The 23561-nt window shown below is 44.4% G+C and overlaps 1 protein-coding gene across 1 annotated transcript in view; it reads left to right on the forward strand.

Moving 5' to 3' along the window:
* The window catches only part of HSD17B12 (hydroxysteroid 17-beta dehydrogenase 12), a 132302-nt gene that overhangs the window by 101968 nt on the left and 6773 nt on the right, over positions 1–23561 (forward strand). The window contains exons 7-9 of the mRNA XM_051967473.1: positions 2103–2137; positions 16252–16333; positions 19473–19538. Coding sequence (XP_051823433.1) covers positions 2103–2137; positions 16252–16333; positions 19473–19538 — 183 coding nt within the window. The remainder of the gene's footprint in view (positions 1–2102; positions 2138–16251; positions 16334–19472; positions 19539–23561) is intronic.

The following is a 23561-nucleotide window of genomic DNA, read 5'->3' on the forward strand; positions in this document are numbered from 1 at the left end:
CCTTGTGTCATCCTCTCACACAAGGAGATCCTTTCTGCAGGTCTAGGTTGGATCTCCAGCAGCCACTGCCAGGTGGCTCCCGTGTATTCCAACATCAGGGCAGTTGGTTGTCACACTCAATATTATAGAGAGTTTGGGACTAAATGGCATCTTAGCAGTGATAGGTGATTCCTTTTGGGAAAATTTAATTAAAGTGACTTAGGCTATAACTTTATGATAAAGAGACTGGAATGTAAGATGACCCCAGTGAATCCATTATGTTGATTGAATGTGCAGGGGGGAAAGATTTTTTTTTAAACAGATAAAGTGTGACAGAAAGGGGAATTAGGTCTTTTGAACTGCATAAAGTTAGAGTTTTGTTTTCATGCAGCATTTCATGCATGCATTTAATGTGTTGGTTGGTCTTATTTTGTAGTAATGTTAACATGACCTCGTGGTGCACACCCCTGCTGGAAAGCCTTTTGTCTCTGAACCCTGATAATACCAGAGCTTGTTCTGCCCAGAATTTCATTTGGCCCAACTTCTGTTCGGGCAGCACTCTGCCGTGTCCCTGAAGGGCTTTAGAGCTAACTTTGTCTCCTTCTGGCCTAGATACTCATGCTCCTTCTCTGGCAGCAAGTGAAGCTCTCGGTGGTCAGAGGTGACCCTCCCTCTGGGGTCCCTTCCACAATGTAGAAACTTGGGTCCCAAAAAGCTGAGGGGCCCTGCGCGCCTCCCTATCCCCCCCCAGGTGATCTGGGTGCGGGTCTTTGGTCCTCTGCCAATGCTGCCTCCGCCCCCAAGGAGGACGGAGCTGGCTCCCAAACCCACACTGCCAGCCTGTTGTCCTCCACTTTTCTCTCGCCCACACGTTTACGATCTTTGCCAAATCCTCTCGATTTGACCTTGAAACATCTCCTCTCCCTCTCTACTGACACTTCCCACCAGGCCTTGATGCAGGCCCTCATTGGCTCAAGCCTAGACTGCTGCTGCCGGTTGGTTTCCTTCTCCAAAATCTCTTCTCACTCCCACTCGTTTTCCATCCAGCTGTCGAATTAATCTTGCTAAAGTGCAGGTTTGACCATGTCAACCCCTTTTTAACCAACTACAGTGATTCCCTGTCATCTCTAGAATCAAATATAAAATCCTCTCGGCATTCAAAGCCCTTCGTAACCCATGCCCTGCCCCTGGGCCCCCAGCTTTTTGTACCTCTCATCCTCATGCCCCCCATCTACTGTCCCGGGCCTCCTTTCTGCTTCTTGCACCATCTCCTGCCCAAGCATTTTTTTTGCTTTGTGTCTCTAGCACTTAGCACAGTGTCTGGCAAATGGTGGGTCCTTAAGGCTTCTTAATTCAACTTCTGGCATCCAGGATCTTTCTCTTTCTACTACAGCATGGAGCCAGAACTCTTGGGTAAAGACAAGCTATATAAAAAGTAGGAAGTGATTTTCATAGGAATAAACAGCTATATGCACAACCTTTCTTCAAAGAAAGTCCTTCAAAATGCAAATATGAATTTTGGTATTAATAAAGTAGCTATAACAGATTTATAACCACTTAGTTGTTCTTTTGCTTCTTATGACCAGAGTTTTCTTTGTTTCTGGCTAGAGCCATAAGAAATTAATCTTAAAGTACTTTTAAGATGATCTTAAGATATTGTTGGTCTATTGCTTTCTGATGTAGTTTTAGAAAAAATTGAACAATCCCATAAAAGCAAAGGCCTTTGAAAATCTCTACAGAAGAGGAAATTTCAGAAACACCAGTAGGCAATATGTCTACTTGTGGTAGCATGTGCCCTTTTTTAAAAAGAGAGTTGGGTAAGTGCCCTTTTCATTAGAAATTCCATCCTATTTCAGAATCTCTAGACTTTGGTTAGATTTCAGGCAAGACTAATTTTATCCTGGCTCACTGACAGGATCTACAATGTTATCTCCCATAATTTGATCTGATTCCTCTTTATGGGTTCTGGACATAGCCAAATGTGATAGAGTATATAAAAATAAATGACTATGGGGGGGCGGCTTCTGGGTTCCCTTCATTTTTGTGGGGGCGGCTCTTCTCCCCTCTTTGTCCTTTGCTCGCATCCTCAGTCCTCATAGTTTGTTTTTCTTCTTTTTTTGCAGATGACACAATTGGTGTTGCCCGGCATGGTGGAAAGGTGAGTCATGATCTCACACACAAATGCTATATAGCCCGAGTTCATTATTATTTATAAGGGAGAATCCTTTCTTTGAAAAATTCATTATGGTGACTAATCAAGCTATCCTCCATTTTTACTGATGGAGTGATGCTGAGGTGAGTCACGGCCATGGTGTGTGAGTCATCAGCTGGTGGAAGCCTTTTCCACTTGATTCCCTTTTTATTCCCCCTCTCCAGGGCTGTGATGGCTTCTTTAGACCAGAATTAAAGAGTCTTTCTGAGTCATCCCCACTAACTCAATAACCTGCTATTCTGAGGGGGTGGTTAGGGTTCCTGGGATGTTCCCGGGAAGAACCTTTTAAAGTTGCGCACTCCTCTCCATTTGTAACCCAAATCGTGAGGGTTTTGTTCGCCAAGACACAACCTTCGGTTTTAGAATTCTGGCAAGGAGAATGGGTTTGTGTTCTACACAGGCATAATAACAAAAAATGATTATAGGATGTGGAGCCAGTCTGGTAAGAAAGAGAAAATGGGAACTGGCCCCAACTCAGCCAATTGGTGTTGAGTCTCACTCTAATGAAATGGGTTCCTTACTCTTCTTGGGAATTATATTATCCAGTCTTAATGTGTAAAATATCATACACTCTAAGCACAGCATTATGGTACCTCAGGAAAAGTTCCCTTTTCCTTTCTTACCAACACCATATCATAAACCATCACAGGGAACCTTACAGGGTTGACAAGACTGATCATCTGAGGTGACTTGCTAATTCACGGATCTTACTTAGGATATGCCGGCATCGTGGCTTTGTACGTACAGGATGTGCCGGCCATCATGGCTCTGTACATGTAGGATGAGGCGGCCATTGTGGCTTTCTATGGGCAGAGTGAGCCGGCCGTCGTTGCAAGTGTAGGATGTGCCGGCTGTTGTGGCTTTGTACAGGTAGGATGTGCCGGCCATCATGTCCTTGCCCATGTAGGATGTGCCGGCCATCGTGGCTTCGCACAAGGGATGACACGAAGTCTCTCCTACAGACAAGAAACCACAGTGTGGACTTTGGAATCAGAAGAAGACAAGGAATTCACCTCTGTGTCTCTCTCAGAGAGAAGACATATTGCTCAAAGCAGTAGTCAGAAAAAGACAATTTCTATCATTGAAACCATGTCATAACAGGGAAGACAAGAGTCTAGATGATGTCTTAGAATATGAGGTAAAGAAAGCAAGCTTCAACAAGTAGAGTCAGCCTCAACTTGCAGCTAGAGATTTTTGTTTCAACCTGGACAAAGGTCAGACTGGGAGGTATCCCAAGTCAGAAAGATGCCCAGGGGCTAATAGGATCAGTCAGCAGAGGATGGCTAACAACCCAGAGGCCCATAGGTAAGGGCCTTCATTACGCAGGAGGCCCGAGGAGAGGCTGTTTTTCCAGAGACTTTGATTGAACAAGATCAGGTCCATAAACCAACTCATTTTGAAAATATTTTAATAATTGCATTTCAATACAGTTGGCTTTCTTTCTTTCTTTTTTTTTTCTTTAACAACATTCTGAGAAGGAGTCCCTGGACGTTAGTAGATGGTTCAAGGGGCTCATGCACAGATAGTTTCGAGTACTCCTGGTCTGGATGTTTGATTTTAACTTCAGATCTTTTGATCACAGTGTGATCCACGGCCTTGAAGCAGTGCTCACTTCAATCTGCTAAAAGTTTGCAAACTTTCATTAGCAAATCCCTACTTGTACAGAACAAAGATTTGGATGCTGAACTCTCTTGACATGGCTGACCTGGAGTTCTCCTCCGATTGTCCTCGTGATTTGATGCTTGCATTTAGGATATGTTTCCAGACCTCGGGAAGGGCTGTTAAGGGAAGCTGTTGACATTGATTTCCATAAAATTTCATATTAGAAATTTGAATTTTCTCTATTTAATGGCTTTGGACTGATCATAATCTCTACCTTTCCCTGGTAATCTTGTTTTCATAGAAGATGCAAGGCAGTGGTTCCAAGAGGAAAGGGGCCCGAGCTTTACCGTCTCATATTTGAGATTCCCCTTCAGTCTCAGCTCTCTTTTAGGCTCCGGCAGCCTCCTGGGCATGGAATCACCTACTTAACACTCCATAGGCAAACATACAGATCAGAGCATTGGTAGAGTAACTACTAAGAGACTGAGGTTAAACTACAGCAAAGCCATAACTGGGTGAGCTGGCTGGACTTAGACTGCAGGATGAGCCTTCCTGGGGACAGCTTTTTAAATTGGGCCAATGTTTGGGGAGGCTGTTCCCAGGAGTATCTCGAGAGTCCACCGTTTGGTTCTCCCTAACTCGATCTAGCACAGAGCCACCATAGGCTCCCAGGGGGAGAAGGAGAGTGAACGTAAAGGGGGAGGCCGGGCCAGGCCAGGTTTGCTGCGTCACTGCTAAGGACCCATGAGGAATACAGAGCAGACCGTGAAGGCAGTGGGTTAAGGTGAAAGGCTGACCACACATTTTCTCTCCTACCATCATTTCTTAGGGCAGAGTCCTGCCCCCTCCCCCAATTTCTAAAGCTCTCTTTGAGCCTTTGCTTATAAATTTTGAGCAGGCCCTTAATAGCTTGCCCTGTGTCGTGCCTGTAATGGCATCCTTGGTTTTATTGAAGCTCTCACTGAGAGACAGGGAACCTTAAGAATCATCTTTGTTCTTCTCTTCTCTTTGCTCCGTTCTGAATTTGGGGATAACAGAACGTCCAGTCCTCCAGAACGGTAGCCTCGAGACATGTGATCACTCAACCAATATCTCTGCAATCGGGTGATGGTGTTATTGCTGCAGAAGTAGAAAGTGCATAATTACATGATAGAGGAAGCTTGAGCTTCCCCCTTCCCTGGAATTGTAAACATTGTGGACAGCTGGAGCCAGGAGGAGGTTGCCATAGCAACTTGGGAAAAGCTAAAAATAGCCTGTTTTCTCCTGTGTTGCTTAAGGTGGCACTGTGACATGTTGAGGAGTGGGGGGGACATCTGCTAAATGTTTGCAAACTTACATCGGCAGAGTCCTGTTTGGACAGAATAAGGATTAGGATGCTGAGCCCTCATTATATGGCTGACCTTGGAGCTCTCGATTCCCCTCGCAATTTGGCGCTTGCATTTAGGATATGTTTCTCAGACCTCGAGAAGAACTGTTAAGGGAAGCTGTTGAAATCGATTTCCATTTTTTCCTTGCTCTCAATAATATAATTCTTCCTGAAAGCACATACATATGTACTCCCTGGTCAGGGACTGAGACTTGGAGCCCCATGACAGAGGCTCTCTCCCACCTGTTCTCCTTCCCCAGTGTAGTCCCCACCTCATGCTGTATGATGACTGCTATTCCCTCACTCAGAAACCTTCCAGGCTCCCTATTCCTGATAGAATAAATAACGTAACCTTCAGTAGTAACCTGTAATTAAGACCCTGCACCCTCTGACTCTAGCCTTTTTTCCAGGCCTATTTCATAATACCTCTCCTTCACTTACCATCTGCTCCAGACAAGCTGGCCCTGGCTGGCCCCCATTCCCTCCTCATTCTCCAGTTCAGCTCACATGTTTTATCAGATATTCTTTCTCTGTTTCCCCAACTCAAAGTATTCTCTCCCTCCTGATGTTTTCCTGCAGCACTTTGGGTATCTCATTTGCAACTCTCTCATTCGACTTTCAGTAGTGCTTATCTCTGTGCATAGTTCATCTCCCTCACCCCCTCCCCTTTCCATAGTATTTGGCGAGCCCTTTCAGGGCTGGGCCTGGGTCATGTTTCCATTTTCATGAACCTGCCTCAGAAGACATGGGTTTGCCTTAAGCCCATTGTACTTAACGTGAGGTTCCCCTTCTACAGTACGGACCAAGACTCAGGCTTGCCCTTCTTATCCACGTCCTCAGCCCTGCACAGAGGATCGCCCAATGGCTTAAGGTCTTTGCTCTTATCTTTTAACAGTATATGGCTGGGTATGAGCACGGCTTGCAGACTGCCCAGCCATCTCTTCTTTTCCCTCACTCCGTGATCCCTTTTTGGTTGATCCTCTCTCTGATACCTTCTACACTCTTCAGTTCAGACATTTTATCGTGGGTAGCGTACAGTCGTAGACTATTTACACATCATCTGTCTTTCTGTTGCCTTTTGAACAGACTGCAGCTTTGATTGTACAAGCAGAGATTGTAACAAGTTGTGATTTTGAAAAGATGAAAGAGTTTCAGGAAAAAGTTTGGGGCTCATTGGAAATGCTGCCCAACTTCGAATGCAATCGAAATTTCTGTCCCATTCAATTCTGGCTCATTTCGTTGTACCAACTGTCATGGATGTCTGAAACCCAAACACTTATGAACTGCTTCTCTGGGCAGTTCTTCCAACAGCACTTCATGGTTTGAATAATGAGCATTTTTTATTTTCATGCTTTTCTATATGGATAGACTTTGCTCTTGAGTAATGATGAATCTCATTTCGAGCCTTGGCAGTGTGCCAGGGATTGATGCAATCAGCACAGTGCCATCTACAAACAGCAGAAGCATCTGGATAATTTCACAGTCTATAGGCTATCCCTCTTCCATTTGGCAACCCCGGCGGATATCCTCCCAAGCAGTAAGTAGTCAGCACTCTTGTGAAGGACACATCTCTTAGTTTGAGCCCTCATTGATCCTTCTGGTCCTACAGGGCTGGATGTTACCTCAGTTGCTGGGTGAAGGAATCATGGACTAGATACCCCTGTGGTAGGTCCCTTACAGATTTAAGTCAATGATGCCATTAGTGTGGGGGATGCTTTGCTGCAGGCATGTGTCTAAAGCTAGTCAAATAACACCAAAGGATCTTAAGTTCTTGAATCTTATGTTCTTTCAAGTCCTTCTATGACAAAAGAAATGATCTACAGTAGAGTTTGGTTTTAGGAATCCTTTTGGCTCCATTTGCAGCAGAGATACCTTTTATGGAAATTCCCCGAAAAGATTTTGTTGAGATAACACACTTAGTTTCTAGGCCACTTGTTAATCAGTAACCTCAAAGTTCCTTTTTTAGTAATAATAACACCCATAATTTTACTCTCCCCAATTGTTCAATGTTTTCTTGTCTCTTAGAGATGTTGAGGATTCATTTCTTAATCCTCTGAAAAGTGTTACACACTCCTTCAGGACAGATTCTGCTTCCGTTATAGCTCCACTGCTTAGCATAGTTCTTGCATAAAATAGGCATTTAATAAATGCTTGTTGAATTGAAATAAATTTTTGACCTATGGGCGGGACAGTGACTCTTTACCCAAATTAAAATCAGAGACTTTCAAGGTAAAAAGCAAACAACAACAACAACCAAAAAGGATTTATTTCAAGGGCAGCTCAACAGACAAGGTGTCAGTAGAGGAGTGCAAAGTACAAACTGCAAAACACAAGATTATATAGACCAGAAGCCCTTTTCTTCTCTGTCCCCTCCTAACCTTTTCTTCCATTGTCAGGGGGAGTCCAGGCTTGAATTCTAAACATGGAAATCTATCCCAGAAACAAAAGAATACCAATAAACAACAAACTCTTATTTCAAATTTCCCTAGAGAACTGCTATACAAGCAGATATTCTTGGATGCAAGAATTATGTTACCTGAATTCCTAAAATCATCATTGCCTTTAAAAGAAGAATTTTAATTCTACTAAAGAGGTGGGGGGAAACAGGAGAGGTAATATTCAGCCAAGACAATCATCTACAGCTTTTTAGCTATAGTTTAACTTGTTATTTACAAAGTCTCAAGCCACATTTAGAGCATAATTCAAGGCCCACATTCCCATGAGAGGTCTTCACTCAGTTTATCCCATTCAAGCTACCGGGGCCTTCTTGGTGTAAGTCCCTGTTTTGGGCCAGCTTTCTGTTTTTATTTCCACTAGCATTTTTTTTCCCACTTTGTAAAGGGGAACATTGGGGACTATTAACATGACCGTTTAAATGTAGTGATTCCATTGTCATTGATGGAAAAAAAAATTATGAGAAAAGAAATAGTCTCTGCCCTCAAAGAGCTTCTAATTGACTAGGGATGGTGAGATATGCATATAGATTACTGTTACGCAAGCTAGAAAATGATTTGTTATGAACAGGAGAGGCCAATAGATTAGCCTGAGTCTAGAGAGAGAGAATCCAGAAGTATTGGGTGGAAGTAGCAGAGAATGTTTCATCCCTGTAGATGGAAAACAGTGTAGCAAGGAAAGCTATCCAGATGTGGAAGGTGCTTTCTTGGGTGGTGAGTATTCCTTTCCTACCTTTTCCCACGAGAGGTCTTCGAGCAGAGGCGAGGGTAGCCACTTTCTGAGGGTCTGATAGCGAATGTTTTGTTCAAGTTTGAGCAGAATGTGATTGACTCTGAGGTCCTTCTCGGGGCAGACTTTCTGTGATTTTTGCTCAGAAAATTTCATGGAAGAACTTAAGGATAAATTGGCAAAGATGAGGGGAAGTCTGTAAGTGAGACAGAATGAATATTACAATAAGAGGGGGGCCTATTCTAATGAGGTACTGGAGGGGATGTAATTTTGATTCTATCCTTTAATTCTAAATTGTCTAACCTCTGGCATTCTAATCAAAGAATTTGTCCTTACCCAAACTTGTGTAGAGCTCCATGGGTTTCCCCACTTGGGTAGAGTTTGAGCAAGATTGAAGGGAAAACTAATTCATCTCATTAACAGCAACGTCCTTCAGAATAATGATTATTAATGTGAGAGAGAAATAATCATTTCTCTTAGTACTCCCAACAATCAATGAGGTTGTAGAGAGATGATGAACTTAAAATGATAAATTTTAGATGGCTTTATGGGAAAATAGGGATTATAACGGTAGAGGCAAGAAGAGCCCATGTGTTGCCAGACTGATGGATGGTTTGTGCAAAGACACGAAGAAGCGATGGGATTTAATGTGTGAAGAAGAGCAAGAAGATCTACATGACTGGCCCCGGGGCAGCAGTTCATCTGGCTTTAGTGGACTGCAACCTGAGGAGGTGGAGCAACTAGAAAGGCTAGAGTGGTAGGGCAGGTGTTGCGGTCATGTCCAGTTCTTTGTGGCCCCACTGGGGGGAATTATTTTGGCAAAGATACAGGAGAGGTCTGCCATTTCCTTCTCCCTTTCACTCACAGATGAGAAAACTGAGACGGGGTTGGGAAGTGTCTGAGGCCGAAGCTGTGCTCTGATATTCCCGGCTCTGGGCCTGGCCCTATAACCACTGGGCCACGTGGCTGCCCCCAAAAGCTGACCAGAAAGTGTCATCTAGAATTAGTCCCCACAGGAGCTTTTCCAAATCTCTTCCTTCTCTCTCCCCTCATATTTAATAGTAAAATCATTCCTTGTGAGCATCTCCCGTTCTCCTTATTTCAAGGTCCCTCTGCATCATTATTATTCTCCTCTGCTTTCCTCATCTTTGGCAGAGGACGGCCCCTCTGCACGTGCTCATGAGCCCTGCCGCCCATAGGATCCACATTGCGCATCGTCACCTTTCCTTTCCCGAGTTTGCCTACTGCCTGCAAACATGCTCCGAGTTGTCCTGAAGAAACCTTCACTAGATCTTGTTATTTTACTCAGCAAAGTTTACATGAACAAGTTTGCAGGGAATTTGATCACAGTGGGATCAGCAGCCAAATGGCTGATAATATTGGGCACCACATAAAATCCAAGAAGATGAGCATGGCGTCCATAAGCTCTGATTTTCTGCTCTGTGTCGGCCCTCTCCCCCTTTCTCAGCTCTCCAAGGAGCCCCCACTCACTGAGTGCTTCCTCTCACTTCTCATTCTGCTGACTTACCAGCTCTCTCTGTTTCTTTTTGATGAGGCCTTCGGAGTCACATAATCGCGTGTATGAGCCTGCATTCGAACTCAGGGCTTCCTGCCCAGCTGCCTTCCTTATCCATAACTCTGTCGTGTCCGAGGCCTTTTCTCAGACGTCCTCCCCCTTGCCCATGGGCTGCCCGCGCTGTTGCTCGGCCTCTGGCTATTCCTGCCACGACTCCCGGTTTCTCCCTCCTAGGTCTCCTCTTGATGGCTCAGTCCCTACATATGGGTATGTTCCCCAGGGCGCCGCCCAGCCCTCTTCTCTTTGCATCCTCGCTTGGTACTTTCCTCAGCACCAGGGCTCCGGCCGATATATCTAGGAACATGACTCTCAGCTCTCTGTTTAACCCCAGTTGCTCCCCTGAGCTTCAGTCCCATCACCAGTTGGCTCCTGGACATTTCTAACCTAATTTTCCCGAGGTGTCTCAATCTCAGCATGTCTAAGACTGAACCATTATCCTTCCTTCTAAATCATCCCCACTTCCTGTTTCTTTCAGAATCATAACTGAGGCATTTCATTTCAGCTTCCCCAGTGTCCCTTTTCCCCTAGATTATTGCAGCAGCCTCCTAATGGGACTCCCTGCCTCCAGTCTGCCCCCATTTCAGTCAGTCACTGCTGCCCTAGCGCTTTTCTGCGAGCCGTCACCCTTCTGTCCAGCTCCCTTCGGTGGCTTCCTGTTACTTTGGGATCAAATATACTTTCTTCTGTTTAGTTTCAGAGTGCTCCACACCTGGCCCCCAGCCTTGACCGCCTCAGGAGATGGTTTCTCTACCCCCTGTTATGCTGGGTCCGGCTGAGCCAGCTTCTCTCTGTCCCATTCCTTTATTTCTGGGGCTTGTTCCGATCATTCCCCATATTGGGGACACGCTTGCTCCTTAGCTCCCATTCACAGGCTTACTCTAAAATGCAGCTGGAGCATCATCTTCTGCTGCAGCCTTTCCTGCCCTCGCACTGGGCCCCTCACCTTAGGCCTCGCCTTGGTCTGTGATTTATGAACTTTACATTTCTGCCCGTCCTTCCCTTACCCGTCAGGGAGCATCGCTCCTGACCTCCCTCGTTAGAACGTAAGCTCCTCGTAAATAGGTGCTGGTGCGTCCCACCAGCCCTCGTCCGTAGCCCAGCCCCCGCTATATCTTTGCGCCAGGCTTGAGAGGAGTCAGAGGGTTTTTGATTGTACAGGGCATGACAGATGAGGTCATCCAGCCTCCTTATTCTTGGCGAGGAGGCTGAGGCTCAGGTAGGTGAGAGAGGGAGCCTCGGTCTCCTGAGTCCGGTCCACACTCTGCCCCCCACTTCTCTGACGATGCAGCAGAGAACAGAAGCCTGGGCCCCTCAGAGACACGTAATAAAAGCACTCTGTGCCAGTGAGTTCTGGCTTTAGCACGAAGGCCCCCATGCCTTTTCCAGTGCCATTTCAGCTTTTCTTTAAGAGTATTTTAGAGGTAGCAGGATGTCACTGTTCTACGGGAAACACTGTGGAGTTGTGGTTGTTCCCTAGTAAGGGCAATCTGATCAATAAGGCGTGTTGTTCCCTCACAGGACATCGAATGGCTAATTGTGGAGTCATGTATGAATGGGCTGGGGGAGACGTGAGAACATTTGATTGCAGACTGCAACCATGAATCCAGAAAGTCTCACCTTCTCTTTCCAAGCCTCAGGAGAACAGAGCTTTTTTCTCATTTAGTTCTGGGTGGATGTTAAGCTTGACTTTTTTTCCCCCTACTTGATACAGCGCATACATGAGTCTGCCTCTGCCATGGAAACCGCCTTGATGTCACAGATTCTGTTTAGGTGGGGCAATGGAACTAGCAATGCAAGTAAAGGAGAAAAAAAAAGCCTTCTGTTTGCTCGGCAGTCCTGTTGTCATGAGCTTGCGTCCCTGAGCTTACATGCGTCTGCTAGTAATAAGCAAAGCTATGGAGTTCGGTGATAGCCATGGACAATGTGTGGTAATCCAGGCAGGGCTTAGTTTGGCCTGTTACCTTGCAGCACGAGAAGGGAGAGTTGGAGAGCAGATTAGTAGAAACAGTGGTGCCTCCTGTAATGTGCCCCGAACTAGAACTTTTCCATGTAACCCTACTGTGACATCTCAGAGCATCCCACAATTAGCACTGAATAAAGTCACAATTTCCCAAGACTGAAAAGGACAATGAGCCACATCATCTAGAACTCAGCATGGCACAGGGTAGAGAGCCCAACAGCCAGAAGAGATTCCTGCCTCCCTGAGCCTTAGTTTTCTTATCTGTAAAATGGGGCAATACCTGTAGCCCTTACATTATGAGTTAGTGTGAGAATCCAGTGAGACACTCTGTGTGGAATTCTTAGCTTAATAAAGAGTAGTTAGACCTAAGTAATCAAATAATATAAAGCTAAAGAATAGATTTTTACATAAGAGTTCAGAGGAAGCAGACTATAATTGAAAATTCAGTGGGTTTTGAGCCCAGTGAATTAGATTCCCATTTAGCTTTGCTTGGGCACTCACCAGCTGAATGGCAAATGAGTTCATTTCTCTGGACCTTAGTTTTCTCATATGTAAAATGAACAATGGCAGGAGAGGAATTCTAAAGTCCCTTCCCATGCCAAAGCCTATGTTCCTGCATGAGAAAATGTTTAGAGAAGGAGCTATTCATAGAACAAGGCAGGCATTTTGAATCGCAAGCATGCAATAAATATAAAAGTTGTTGCTATTGTTTAAAAAAAAAAATGTCAAATGAAGAAACAAATGAATATAATGTTGGAAGGGCCAGAAACTTCATGGCTTAGGAAAGGGAAATTATCTGCCAAAGGAATATCTTTTTAAAAAGGGCCTGGCTTTTTATTCTGTCATTCAGTCTTCCTGAACTGTATATATGCATCCAGTAGTGAACCTGTGATAGCGATTTATTTCTTAAACTAAGTAAGTAGTGTGCATTTACGGCAAAAATCCAGATTCAGAACAAATACAGTCAAAATTAAATTCTGACTCACCTTCTGACCTTGCCTTTTGAGTTTCTCGAATTGCTAGATTTGCCCCCTATTGTGTCTTATTTGAGGCACAGTATTACATTGCTTCAATGAATACATTGAGGCCCATCACATAAGGCTTAAAGTCGCTGACATTGGAATTAGGAAGGACCTTAAAGGTTGCTCTGCATGGGGAGTTTTACTTATAATTGGTCTCTTTGTCATCTCATGTATTTCTTTCTTAGATATTTAAAACATGATTCTGAGAGGGTTTCCATTAGTCTCACCAGACTACCATTAGGGCCTATGACACAGAAGAGAGTAAGACCTTCAGCTCTAGAGCTTATTTTCAAAAGGAGGAAGCTACGGCAAGATTTAGTGCCGGGCAGAAGTCCAGCAGTAAGTCAGAGGCCCGGCAGGTGTAGAGGGCAGGCCTTCAGCCTCTCAGCAGCGGGGCGGCCCCGTGGAGCTGAGTGCGGAGACATTGAGTTGTTCTGCCAACAAGTGAGACCCCCGATGGGCACGCCGGCCATATGGAATTGGCTCTTTGATGTCTGCCACCACAAAGCAAGGAAAGTGTGGCAGTGTGCATTCACGTGTTCTAAGAGCATTTACAAGCCTTCCCCTGGGTCCTGCTGGCCTTCCCCATCGTGATGTAGCTGGGTCCTGGGTTCTAAAGATTTAAACAGCAGAGAGAGCCTCTGGCAGACCCTGCCAGTCTTCTCTCTAGCCTGATACCATCCAGGAGGCTTTTAAGTCAGGAACATTAAAAACAATAAAAAAGCATGGTGGCTTTTTTGTGTATTTGGAGACAAGAATTGTACCACAGAAGGAATAGAACTGTAGCGGGGGTGGATGGAATGATTATAGCATAGGAGAGCAAGAAGGCTGAACTACTTGACTCTTACTTTGCTTGTTTTCTCTTCTGAGGATAGTGATCTTTAGATAGGGAAAGAGAATAAACATGGTCCATGGAGAAGGAAAACCTGAAATCAGGGAAGTTAGGTCAGCATCTAGCCGCTCCCACAGAGTTCTCACAAGTCACCAAGCTTGGACAAACATCCTAGAGTATGAAAGAACAGGCAGATGGCATTGTGGAGCCACTTTGATTAACCTTCAAAATTCTTAGAGATTGAGAGAGGGCCTACAGGCTTGAGGAAGGGCCATTGTTATTTCTAATTTTGAAAAAAACAAAGTATAGAATACTGAGCTTGGTTTCTGTTCCTAGAAAATTTCCTAAAATGGAATTTTAATAGGGATAATCATGAAGCTGAACTAAAAGAAATCAGCTTCACCAACTACAAGAAGACTAGATAGCAAGGAATTCATTTGGAAAAGATCTGGCTTTTTTAGTGAACTGCAAATCCAGTATGAGTCAGCTGTGTAATATGGCAACAGAAAGCTGATTCTATCATAGACTGTCAATTAAAGCAGAGCAAACAGGACCCGATGGATAAAAATCATGTCATCGTTACTCTGATCAGACCCATCCCCAGACTGTTACCATATATGATAGAACTGTCCAAAGCAGTTTGGAGCTAGATGGTGGAAGACCTCCCTCTTTGCTGGCACAAGCCTACGATTTTGTTTTGTTTTATTAAAGCTTTTTATTTTCAATACACATGTGTGGATAATTTGCAAACCTTGTGTCCCCAATTTTTACCCTTTCTCTCCCCTACCCTCTCCTTTAGAAAGCAAGTAATCCAATATATGTTAAACTTGTGTGATTCTTCTATACATAATTCCACATTTATTGTGCTGCACAAGAAAAGTCGGATAAGAAAGGAAAAAAAAATGAGAAAGAAAACAAAAAAAGCAAGCAAACAACAACAAAGAGTGAAAACACTATGTTGTGATCCGCACTCAGTCCCCACAGTCCCCTCTCTGGGTGCAGATGGCTCTCTCCATCACAAGACCATTAGAACCGGCCTGAGTTACCTCGCTGTTGAGAAGAGCCATGTCCATATGATGCTTTTGAACAGTGGAGTGAGTAGCGTGATCCTGTGTCCTGGAAGACCCTCCCCTTGGCAGCCTGTAGAATGGAGTGAGGGGCTTCCAAACTGTCTGTTAGTCTGCTGCTAAGATAAAATTGATGGCGACCTAAGCTAAAGGGCAGCAGCAGTGGGAGTCATGATGAGTGAAAGATGGCCACAAGGAGTGGAGTAGAGGATTATGAATAGGTCTTAGTGACTGAATTGGTGTGTATAATGAAGGGGAGCAAAGATTCAAGGTTACGAACATGGAGATTGATGATGCCATTGACAAAAATGGGGAAGTCAGGAGAAAGAAGCAGGATTTCAGAGTCAATAAGTTCCATTTTCACATGTTGATCCTCAGGTCCTCAAGCTCAGGGACCATATGGTATTTCTGTCTCCCAGATTATTGTACAATGTCCTGGACATAACTGAGACTTAGTTAAGCATTAGTTGAACTTCTAATTAAGTCCTAAAATAAGTGGTAGAGACAGATTCCCAGAAAAGAAAGGACTAAAATGAATAGAAAAGGCCTAATGGAAGAAGTAGATCATCCTGGAGTCTTATTCGTGATATTCCTTTTTGTTTGGGGGGGTTGCAGTACTGATAATTCCTCCGTGAAGGGAGACCTTTAATTATCTTGGATTGTATTTTGGATTGCAGATAGGATAGAAATTGAAAATTAATGCAGCTGACTCTCTATGAAATGGATCCTGTCATTAGGAGAGTTGAGTTTCTCCAAATAACCAAGTGTATCCTAGACCAGGGCTTCTTCAATTTTTTCCCATTTGTGACCCCTTTTCACCTGAGAAATTTTTACATGACTCTGTCTTGAATCTGGGCCAAGGTGTTTCTGGCAGCATGTGCAGTGCCGAGTGCACATGTTGCATGTTTAAAACCAAGACTAAAGTAAAGTTGTAGGCTAAGACATGGGTGAGTGCTGCCAGAAACACCTTGGATTTGTTAAGCATTTGATTTTGAATTAATTTGTGGTCATTGTGTTCAGAAGCCTTTTACTGTTGCCAGTTTTTGTGATTTGCGCGTGTGCGCACGTGCGCGCGCGCGCACACACACACACACACACACACTTTGTTATGAGATCCCATTTGGGGTCGCAACCCACTGTTCAGTTAAGCAACTTTGTCCTAAATAATGCTGTATTGGTAATTGTAGGTCAATTTAAATCTGGATTAAGTAAATCCTTATGAAATGAAGTGTCAAATCAATGTATTTCTGTTGTCAATATTTAAGAAACAGCCATGTATGTGCTCCAGACTGCCTGAAGCTCTTGGAGTCTTAGCCTTCTCCTTATATATGTCTAGACCACATTGTACTACATATTTTGCAGAGTTGTTCTGGGAGAAGAAGTTGGTAAATATACATAGAAATGTGGATGATTGTCATTTTTCTTACATATTCTGTCTCCTCCTCCTTTTAGATCTAAAGGTGCAATTTTGAACATCTCGTCTGCCAGTGGCATGCATCCCGTTCCACTGCTGTGTGTTTACTCAGCGACCAAGGTACAGTTTATTTGGGAAAAAAATGATTGGAATAGATTAAGTTAGAAGTGCTATGAATGTGCATTTCTGGTAGTTTCCTTTTTGGAAAGCTAGCAGAGCAGATAATTTGTTAGATTCTAGTTCAGGAAGAACTTCTGACACTTGCCTAAGCAAATTACTTAATATCTATAGGTTTCAAGAAGATTCTAAGGATTTATCTACTGAATTATAGATTAATTGTGATTATTATATAAGTTCCCACACTAATGAACTTGTTTCTCCTTTGTGTGCTTATTTTTGTCAGTTTCAAAATGGGCTAGAAAGAAAACCCAGATTGTCCCTTGCCCCATTTGGCGAGGAGAGACCACTCATCTACTCTGCCTATAGAACCTTAGATTTGATCTAACCCAGTTTGGCATTTCCCATATGTGAAAACATGAGTTTTCATTTCTTAAGGGGACAGTTATATCTAGATATTACCCTAAGATCAGGAACAGTTGAACTCCAGATTTGTTGTAAACCATTAGCTTTCACCTTTAAAACCATTTTCAGAACCTTGCTTATATTGTTTCCTCATTTATTGGAAAGCTAATTACCTACAGTCTAACTTTGTGGTCATTGCTGCTATGAATGAGTCACAGAGTACTTGGCCTCTGCTCCAGTTATCCATGGCTGCTGTGAGTCTGGCGTTCTTGGAATCAAGCATATGACATCCTCTTCCACATAGACCTATGAACTTTAATCAGGGCTCTTTTAACCTTGATCAACTACCTTCTAAGTGTGGGCCAGTGATCAGTTTGGAGTAGAAGCTAAGGAGGCTGGGTCAATCAGCATAAATCCATCTCTACAATGAGAGTGGAGTCATGTACTCTAGGATGTCATCTCATATACAAAAGGCGACTCAGGGTCAACAAGCCTATCGCAGGAACAAAGAAGGGAAAATGTTGAGGAGTGCAAGTAAATCTAATCTGTGAATATACAATGAAACCAGTGCATGGAAGAGACTTAAAAAGCCATTTTTTAAAGTGGAGAACTTAATATTTAGTCTAGTTTTCCTTTTAAAATAATGGGCAATTAATTCTTTTTCTAAATTTATGTCTAGAAATAAGAAAATGGACACTTATTCTTATTAATTACATTGAAATTTATTTTCACAGCATTTTATTAAAAGAGAAAGCAATATTCTTATTAGGTTTATTTTTTATTCTGACAAATTGGAAGAACTTGGGGAGTGTGGCCGGTGATAAGAAAACCCAATAGGAGAATCATGGAAAATGACCTTGCTGGCTCCTATTCAGCAATAAAGACTGCTTAGAATTTAGCTTTTTCCTGAAATTTATTAATGACATCTCAGACATGTTAACAAGACATACTCTTAATTAAAGAAAGGTAATGCTTCTTATAATTGGATAGGAAAAGTGCAGGCATTTGTGGTTTCCCATTTGAATAGCTCCATTTTTTACTATTTCAATATGGAGGCATTATATACATAACACTTGTAGAAAACAAGATCCCAAATCCACAGAAACATCAGCAGTTTTATTGTGGGCAAGGGCCAGATGATTCAGTAAGAGTCAGGCAGGGCTTATGGCCTGAGGGTAAGAAGTACTGGGGCTACTCTTAGAGAAGTAGTTTAGCATCTTGGAGCCTCTGTTCCTCATTGTGACATGTGCCCAGTGAGCTCTACAAGTGGGACTGGTGCCATTCCCACAGGACACGGCCTTCCTCCCTGAGTTCCTCGGTGTTCGGTGCAAGGCCTGTGATCTCAGTATCCCTGCGCTGCCGAGCTGAGGGTGTGAGAGTGTGAGAGCTGTCCTCCCTGCAGGGGCACGGCCAAAGCACGTGTCAAGACTGAGATGGGGAATGAGCTGGGAGGTCCCTTAGAGAAACCTTGGTTTTTTGTGGGAGAAAACCTGGGTGACATCATGCTTCCAGTGGCAGGTGCTCATGTAAGGAGCTGAAGTGCAGTGTGCCTTGGCAGCATGCAGCAAGACCTGGCATTAATTTGGGAAAGAGAACAACAAAAATAGCGCCTGCAATAATACGTTTTCCTTGGTTTGTGTCAGCTGCTGGAACCCTGAAAAGGCAGCTGCGCTTTTGAGCCAGCTGCCCCCAGCCCTTTTGGCCTGCCTTTGTCCTGGGCTGACACTGACATTCTCAGTGAGACACCCGCCGGCGTGTGCTCGTGGCCTCAGCCTGTAGAATGCACCTTGAGCCTTGCTGCTTGCTCTGCCGCATTGGCCAAAATATTGCCAGCTCAGGGCCTTGCCCGATTGAGCTTGATGTCACCTGCGTGCCACCTGAAGCACAGACCATCGGATGCTTCCTGTCTGTCCTAGGAGCTCGGGCTGCAGAGGGCGAATGGGTTCTTCTTACATTTCTTTAAGGGGATACCAGATTTTGTTTTTTTTGTTTTTTTGTTTAGTTTTGTTTTGTGGAGGGTTTTTATGAAAAGATAGGAAATGTTTTCTTGTCTGCACCTGCTGAGTCTCCCCAGACTTCCCTTGACTGTTGATCTCAATGTCCCCTTTCAGCTCTGAGAGCTTGTTTCTTTGTCTCTTAGAGCCTAAGTGTAAAAAGGAGCTATATTTTTTAATATGAACAAAATAGAATTTTTCTTTGAAAGCAGTGGAATTTTAAAAATGAATGGACTTGGGACCGTTCTGTGCTCCCAAATAACCAAACTGTATGCAACTAGAAGACGAGACTACTCTGATCTTTATAACGTTTCACATACACCGGCCTTTTTGTCCCTTTCAGCTGCTCCTTTAGCTTAGAACATTGATAAGCTAACTGAGGTCCTGTGACATCAAATGCTCTGTCTTGAGGCAGTGGGAGGCAAATGGCAGTGCCTGACCTCGAGCCCCGAGTACATCCTACGTGGGCCCCGATCTGGCTCCTAGGCACTTCTGCTCACGAGTCGTGATCAGATCAGCAGGATGTCCTTATCAAGGATCACGTTTCTTGATGGCTTTACTGTTAGAAGCCAACTTGTGACTGTACTTGGTACTTTATAAAGTCTCAGTCTTTATCTAAAGTAAAACCAGTGGTGAGGAACCTGCATGTTCCTGGTTGCCAGATTATTTCTTGTTTCCAAGACGACCGATCAGCCGATTGATGTCATCGATGTGTTTTCTTCTTCCCCCTCCCACCCATGCAGGCTTTTGTAGATTTCTTCTCCCGGTGCCTCTATGCGGAGTACAGGAGCAAGGGCGTCTTTGTGCAGGTGAGTGGAGTTTGTTTCCATTAAGCATCCCTGTTAATGCGTGGTTGCCACAGCAACTGTGGCTGTCTTGGCAACGAAAGGAAATCACGTTTGCAAGTAAGTGAATGTGACGTTAATGTACCATTAAAGATACAGTTACCTTTGGCTTATGCTAGGAAAATCGTGGCCTCTGAACAGTGTTCCCCAAACTTTTAAGTGGGGTTTCGTGCCCGAAGCCAAACCAAAGGCATCATGGAAATGATTTAAGCAAAATTGGTTCAAGCTCAATTATAGATCAAAGGTTGGCTGTCAGAGGGTTTAAAAACTAGAAGGGACTCTTGACTCCATGGAGTCATCTCCTCACTAGAGAGATGAAAGAAAGCATCCCAGAAGGAGAAAGTCACTTGCCCAAAGTCCTCCAGGTTAAGTACAAGAGCTCAGTTTAAACTCAGCATGAGTCCAGTCTACTTTTCTCCTGTACTGGCCTGCTCCCTAAAGACTTCTACCCAAGGGACTTGAACCCTGACCCCTCTGATTGGCGTGCCACAAGGATTGTAGGTAGACACAAAAGGAATAAGGAAGGAGTATTTTTATTTCACCAAAGCCAGATTCCAGGATGACATTTATACCGACCTCTGAACTTATCTGGCAACATCCTATTGAAGCAGCAATGCTCTGGTGACTGACAATGGCTGTAGGAGTTCACAGAAGTTTTACTAGGGGCCTTTATTGATTGCACTCTCAATCAGTTATTGAGTAGTAGCCAAGGGCACAGCCCTCAGCCACCTGTTCTATTTTTGGATAGTTCTAATCATGAGGACATTTTTTCTTACATTGAATGTTTGCAATTTCCCACCCTTTGCTCCTAGTTTTGCCCTTTGGGACCAAGCAACACGTGCCTTTATTTCTCTCTGTGTGTCTGTCATTTGGACTTGAAGGTTGCTATCACGTTCCCTGTCACTGTTTGTGAAAGCTAGTTGCCATTCCTGGGATCCCAGGCTTCCTCTTGAAGCAGCTTGGGAAATCTATTAGATAAACCCCAGACTTTGGTAATTACTGGGCCAGCAGAGTAGGGTGAGCCTTCCTGTCAGTTCAGAGCCACCTCATCAAGTTTTCAAGTTCATATCTCTCTTTGTTTGTATCTTGGATAGAGCAGTGCTCTCAAAGGAACATTGGCACTGGCTTGTCCATTGAGGGGAGGAATGTTCTTATCATCTAATCCTGGAGTCGGCCTGTCCCTGACCTGGTCTAAAATCTTACTCCCTGTATTGTATGTTCTAGTAGCCCTGACACACCCTCCCCTGCAGGCTCTCTCTTTTGCATACAGAATTTCTACCTGCATGTCTAGTACCTGTGGACAAGCCATTGTTTGCAGAGCTTCCTGGGAGATGCAAGATTTAAAGGATTCCAGAGCCCTGGCTTTGTACTTCAACACTTACCATTTACTAGTTACAAGACCTCGAGGAAGCTGTGTTACCTCTTAGAGCCTCAGTTTCCTCATCTGTTAAGTGGACTAGATGTTCTCCAAGGGCAGCCTTCCAACACTACTGTGCTGTAGTCTGACTTTTGTGTGCTTTTACATTATTTCCTTTCTTCCTTAGTCACCATTGCTTCTTGATGGATGTGTAAATTATTACAAAATTACCAAAGAGTTCATGTTAGAAGGACTTATAGTCCATATATATATATAGTTATTATTCCACTACTTCCGTTGGCCTGTCCATCAGTGTGGTGTGGAAGTGACTGGTTCCTAACACCTCCAGTGGATCGCAGGGCCGTGGTGGTCTGGCAAGGCTTCCATGAGAGTCCCAGAAACACAGCAGGCAAAGAGAGGCTCATCCCTCACTTGGCCACAGCAGCTCTCAGAAAGCAGGCTGAGTCACAGAGGGAAGTCCGTCCATCCTGATGGCAGGAATACTTACGGCCACAAAGTCATTGATTCCTAAAGGAGCCCCTCGAGCAGCAGGAGGGATAATCTTTAACAGTCTGCACGAAGGGCCTTCCCCTAATCCACAAGAACTTCCCCAAAATGTGCAAGGCCTTGAGCACACAAGGACAGACAGAAACACTAAACCTGCCCTCAAGGAACTTGTCTTCTAAGGAGGGAACCAGCACATCATTAGAAGGGAAGGCTTTAGTATGTTCTCTCATTCAGTTCCCCCCTTGGAAGTTTTGTTTGGCCTGGTTATTGGTCCCCAGTTCATTGATGTACTTCCCAAAATGTGGCACCTGAAGATGAGCCACAACATTCCTGATCTGGGCTGCCTTGGCAAATTGGAGAGATTACAGTACGAGCAACCCCTGCGGAGAAGAGGCCTGCCTTGTCCCCAAGACAAGCTGCCGGTCATCTCCCCCTCCACTCCCCTCCAATTGGGGCAGACAGGGAAACCTGGCTGAGGGAGAGACAGGAAGCTGCATATGCCATTGATCTCAGACTACTTCCATCATTGTGACCATCTGCTCCCTTGAGACCTAGGCCCCAGAGCCTTGAGAATTGAGCTGCCCCTCTCCCAGACCCCCAGCCTGCATTCAGTCGGCCACCAGCCCTGCCCCTTCCCGCTGCAGGCACCAGCTTCCTGCCCCCAAAGGGCACGAGAGCACTAAAGTCTTTGGTCTCTCAGTACTCTCCTAGACAACAGAGCCTGTTTCTTGTCCAGCCCTCCCAGCCTCCATCCAGGGAAATGACTCTTGGGAAGCGTAACCTAGCAACTGCCTCTGCAGGTGCCGCAGCTGTGGAAGATGGGGGAAGGGACATTCTCACCACAAAGTCCTTGACACCGTCAGATGGCTTAACATTGGAGTCTCCTAACACTTTTATCGATGGACATGACCTTAAGAGAAGACGCTTTGCCGTCCGCTCTGCCCCTGTGCCTTCAGGACCCTTGAGTCTTCCCATCTGCTTCACTGTTGCAATCTCCTCCCTTACCCCCCCACACTAGAGAATGAACCCCGAGCGGGAAGGCTGTCCCAGAGCAGGGGCTCCCCTCCCCAGAGCTTAGCACGGGCCTTCGTACCCTCAGCCTTTAGCAAGGGCCCTCTGCATTCACATGGGCTCTGAGGTCCAGCTCATTGCCTGCGTTCTCACCCCCGAGCTAGTATCTTATTTAGGGAACATTCTTGCCTTCCCCTGCTGGCTTCACATGGGGAGACTGTTCACTCAGTGTGACTCTTGTTTATGTTCTCCCCGGTGCTACAAGGCCGAGTGCTTACGTTATCCGTGTGTGTGTGTGTGTGTGTGTGTGTGTGTGTGTGTGTGTGTGTGAATATCTTGAAGTAAGAGACCCTCAGTGTCAAATTATGATGGAAGGTTCAAAAAAATCATGTCAAAATGAAACTGAGGGAAAAAATGATATTTCTTTAAAGTTGTTATGTTTCTTTTATGGATAATAATATGGATATATGGACAAATAATTGTCCTAAGAGCCTATTCACCCTATGCTAGTTACTAATGCTGTAATCTAGTTACAGCAGATTTTGACTCAATATGGAGAACTTTCTCCAAAGCGTGAATGAACTGCCTGGGAAGGCAGTGAGTCCCCTGTCAATAACAACAGAGACTCGGTAATCACTTTTCAGAAAGGCTGCAGAGCAGGGTTGGAGAGAATCTCTGGGTCCTTTCCAACCCGGGGATTCTTGCCTCCATGAACCTGATAGAATCCCTGGAGATATTGTCCTTGCTCAGACACCACTATTAGAAAACTTACTCCTAGAGGTCCCCCTGCAGTATATCTCGGGGATAATCTGGCTTGGACTTTCCCAACCTGTTCTCTGTAAACCAGAGTTAAATTAGTTTGTGTTCTCTCAGACTTTAAGAAGTGATGCTACTTCTTTTATAAGTAATAGTAATAATTACTATTTCTGTAGGGCTTTAAAGTTTGCAAAGTCCTTTACTACCTCACAACCACTCTGGGAAGTAGGTACTGTTATTTCTATTTTACAGATGAAGAAACCGAGGCAGACAGTAGTTGAGTAGTTTGCTAAGAGTCACAGAGCTAGTTAAGTATCTATGGATGAATTTGAACTCAGGTTTTCTTTTAGCTCCAG

This window comes from Antechinus flavipes, chromosome 6 (assembly GCF_016432865.1).
Source record: "Antechinus flavipes isolate AdamAnt ecotype Samford, QLD, Australia chromosome 6, AdamAnt_v2, whole genome shotgun sequence".
Taxonomy (NCBI): Eukaryota; Metazoa; Chordata; class Mammalia; order Dasyuromorphia; family Dasyuridae; genus Antechinus; species Antechinus flavipes.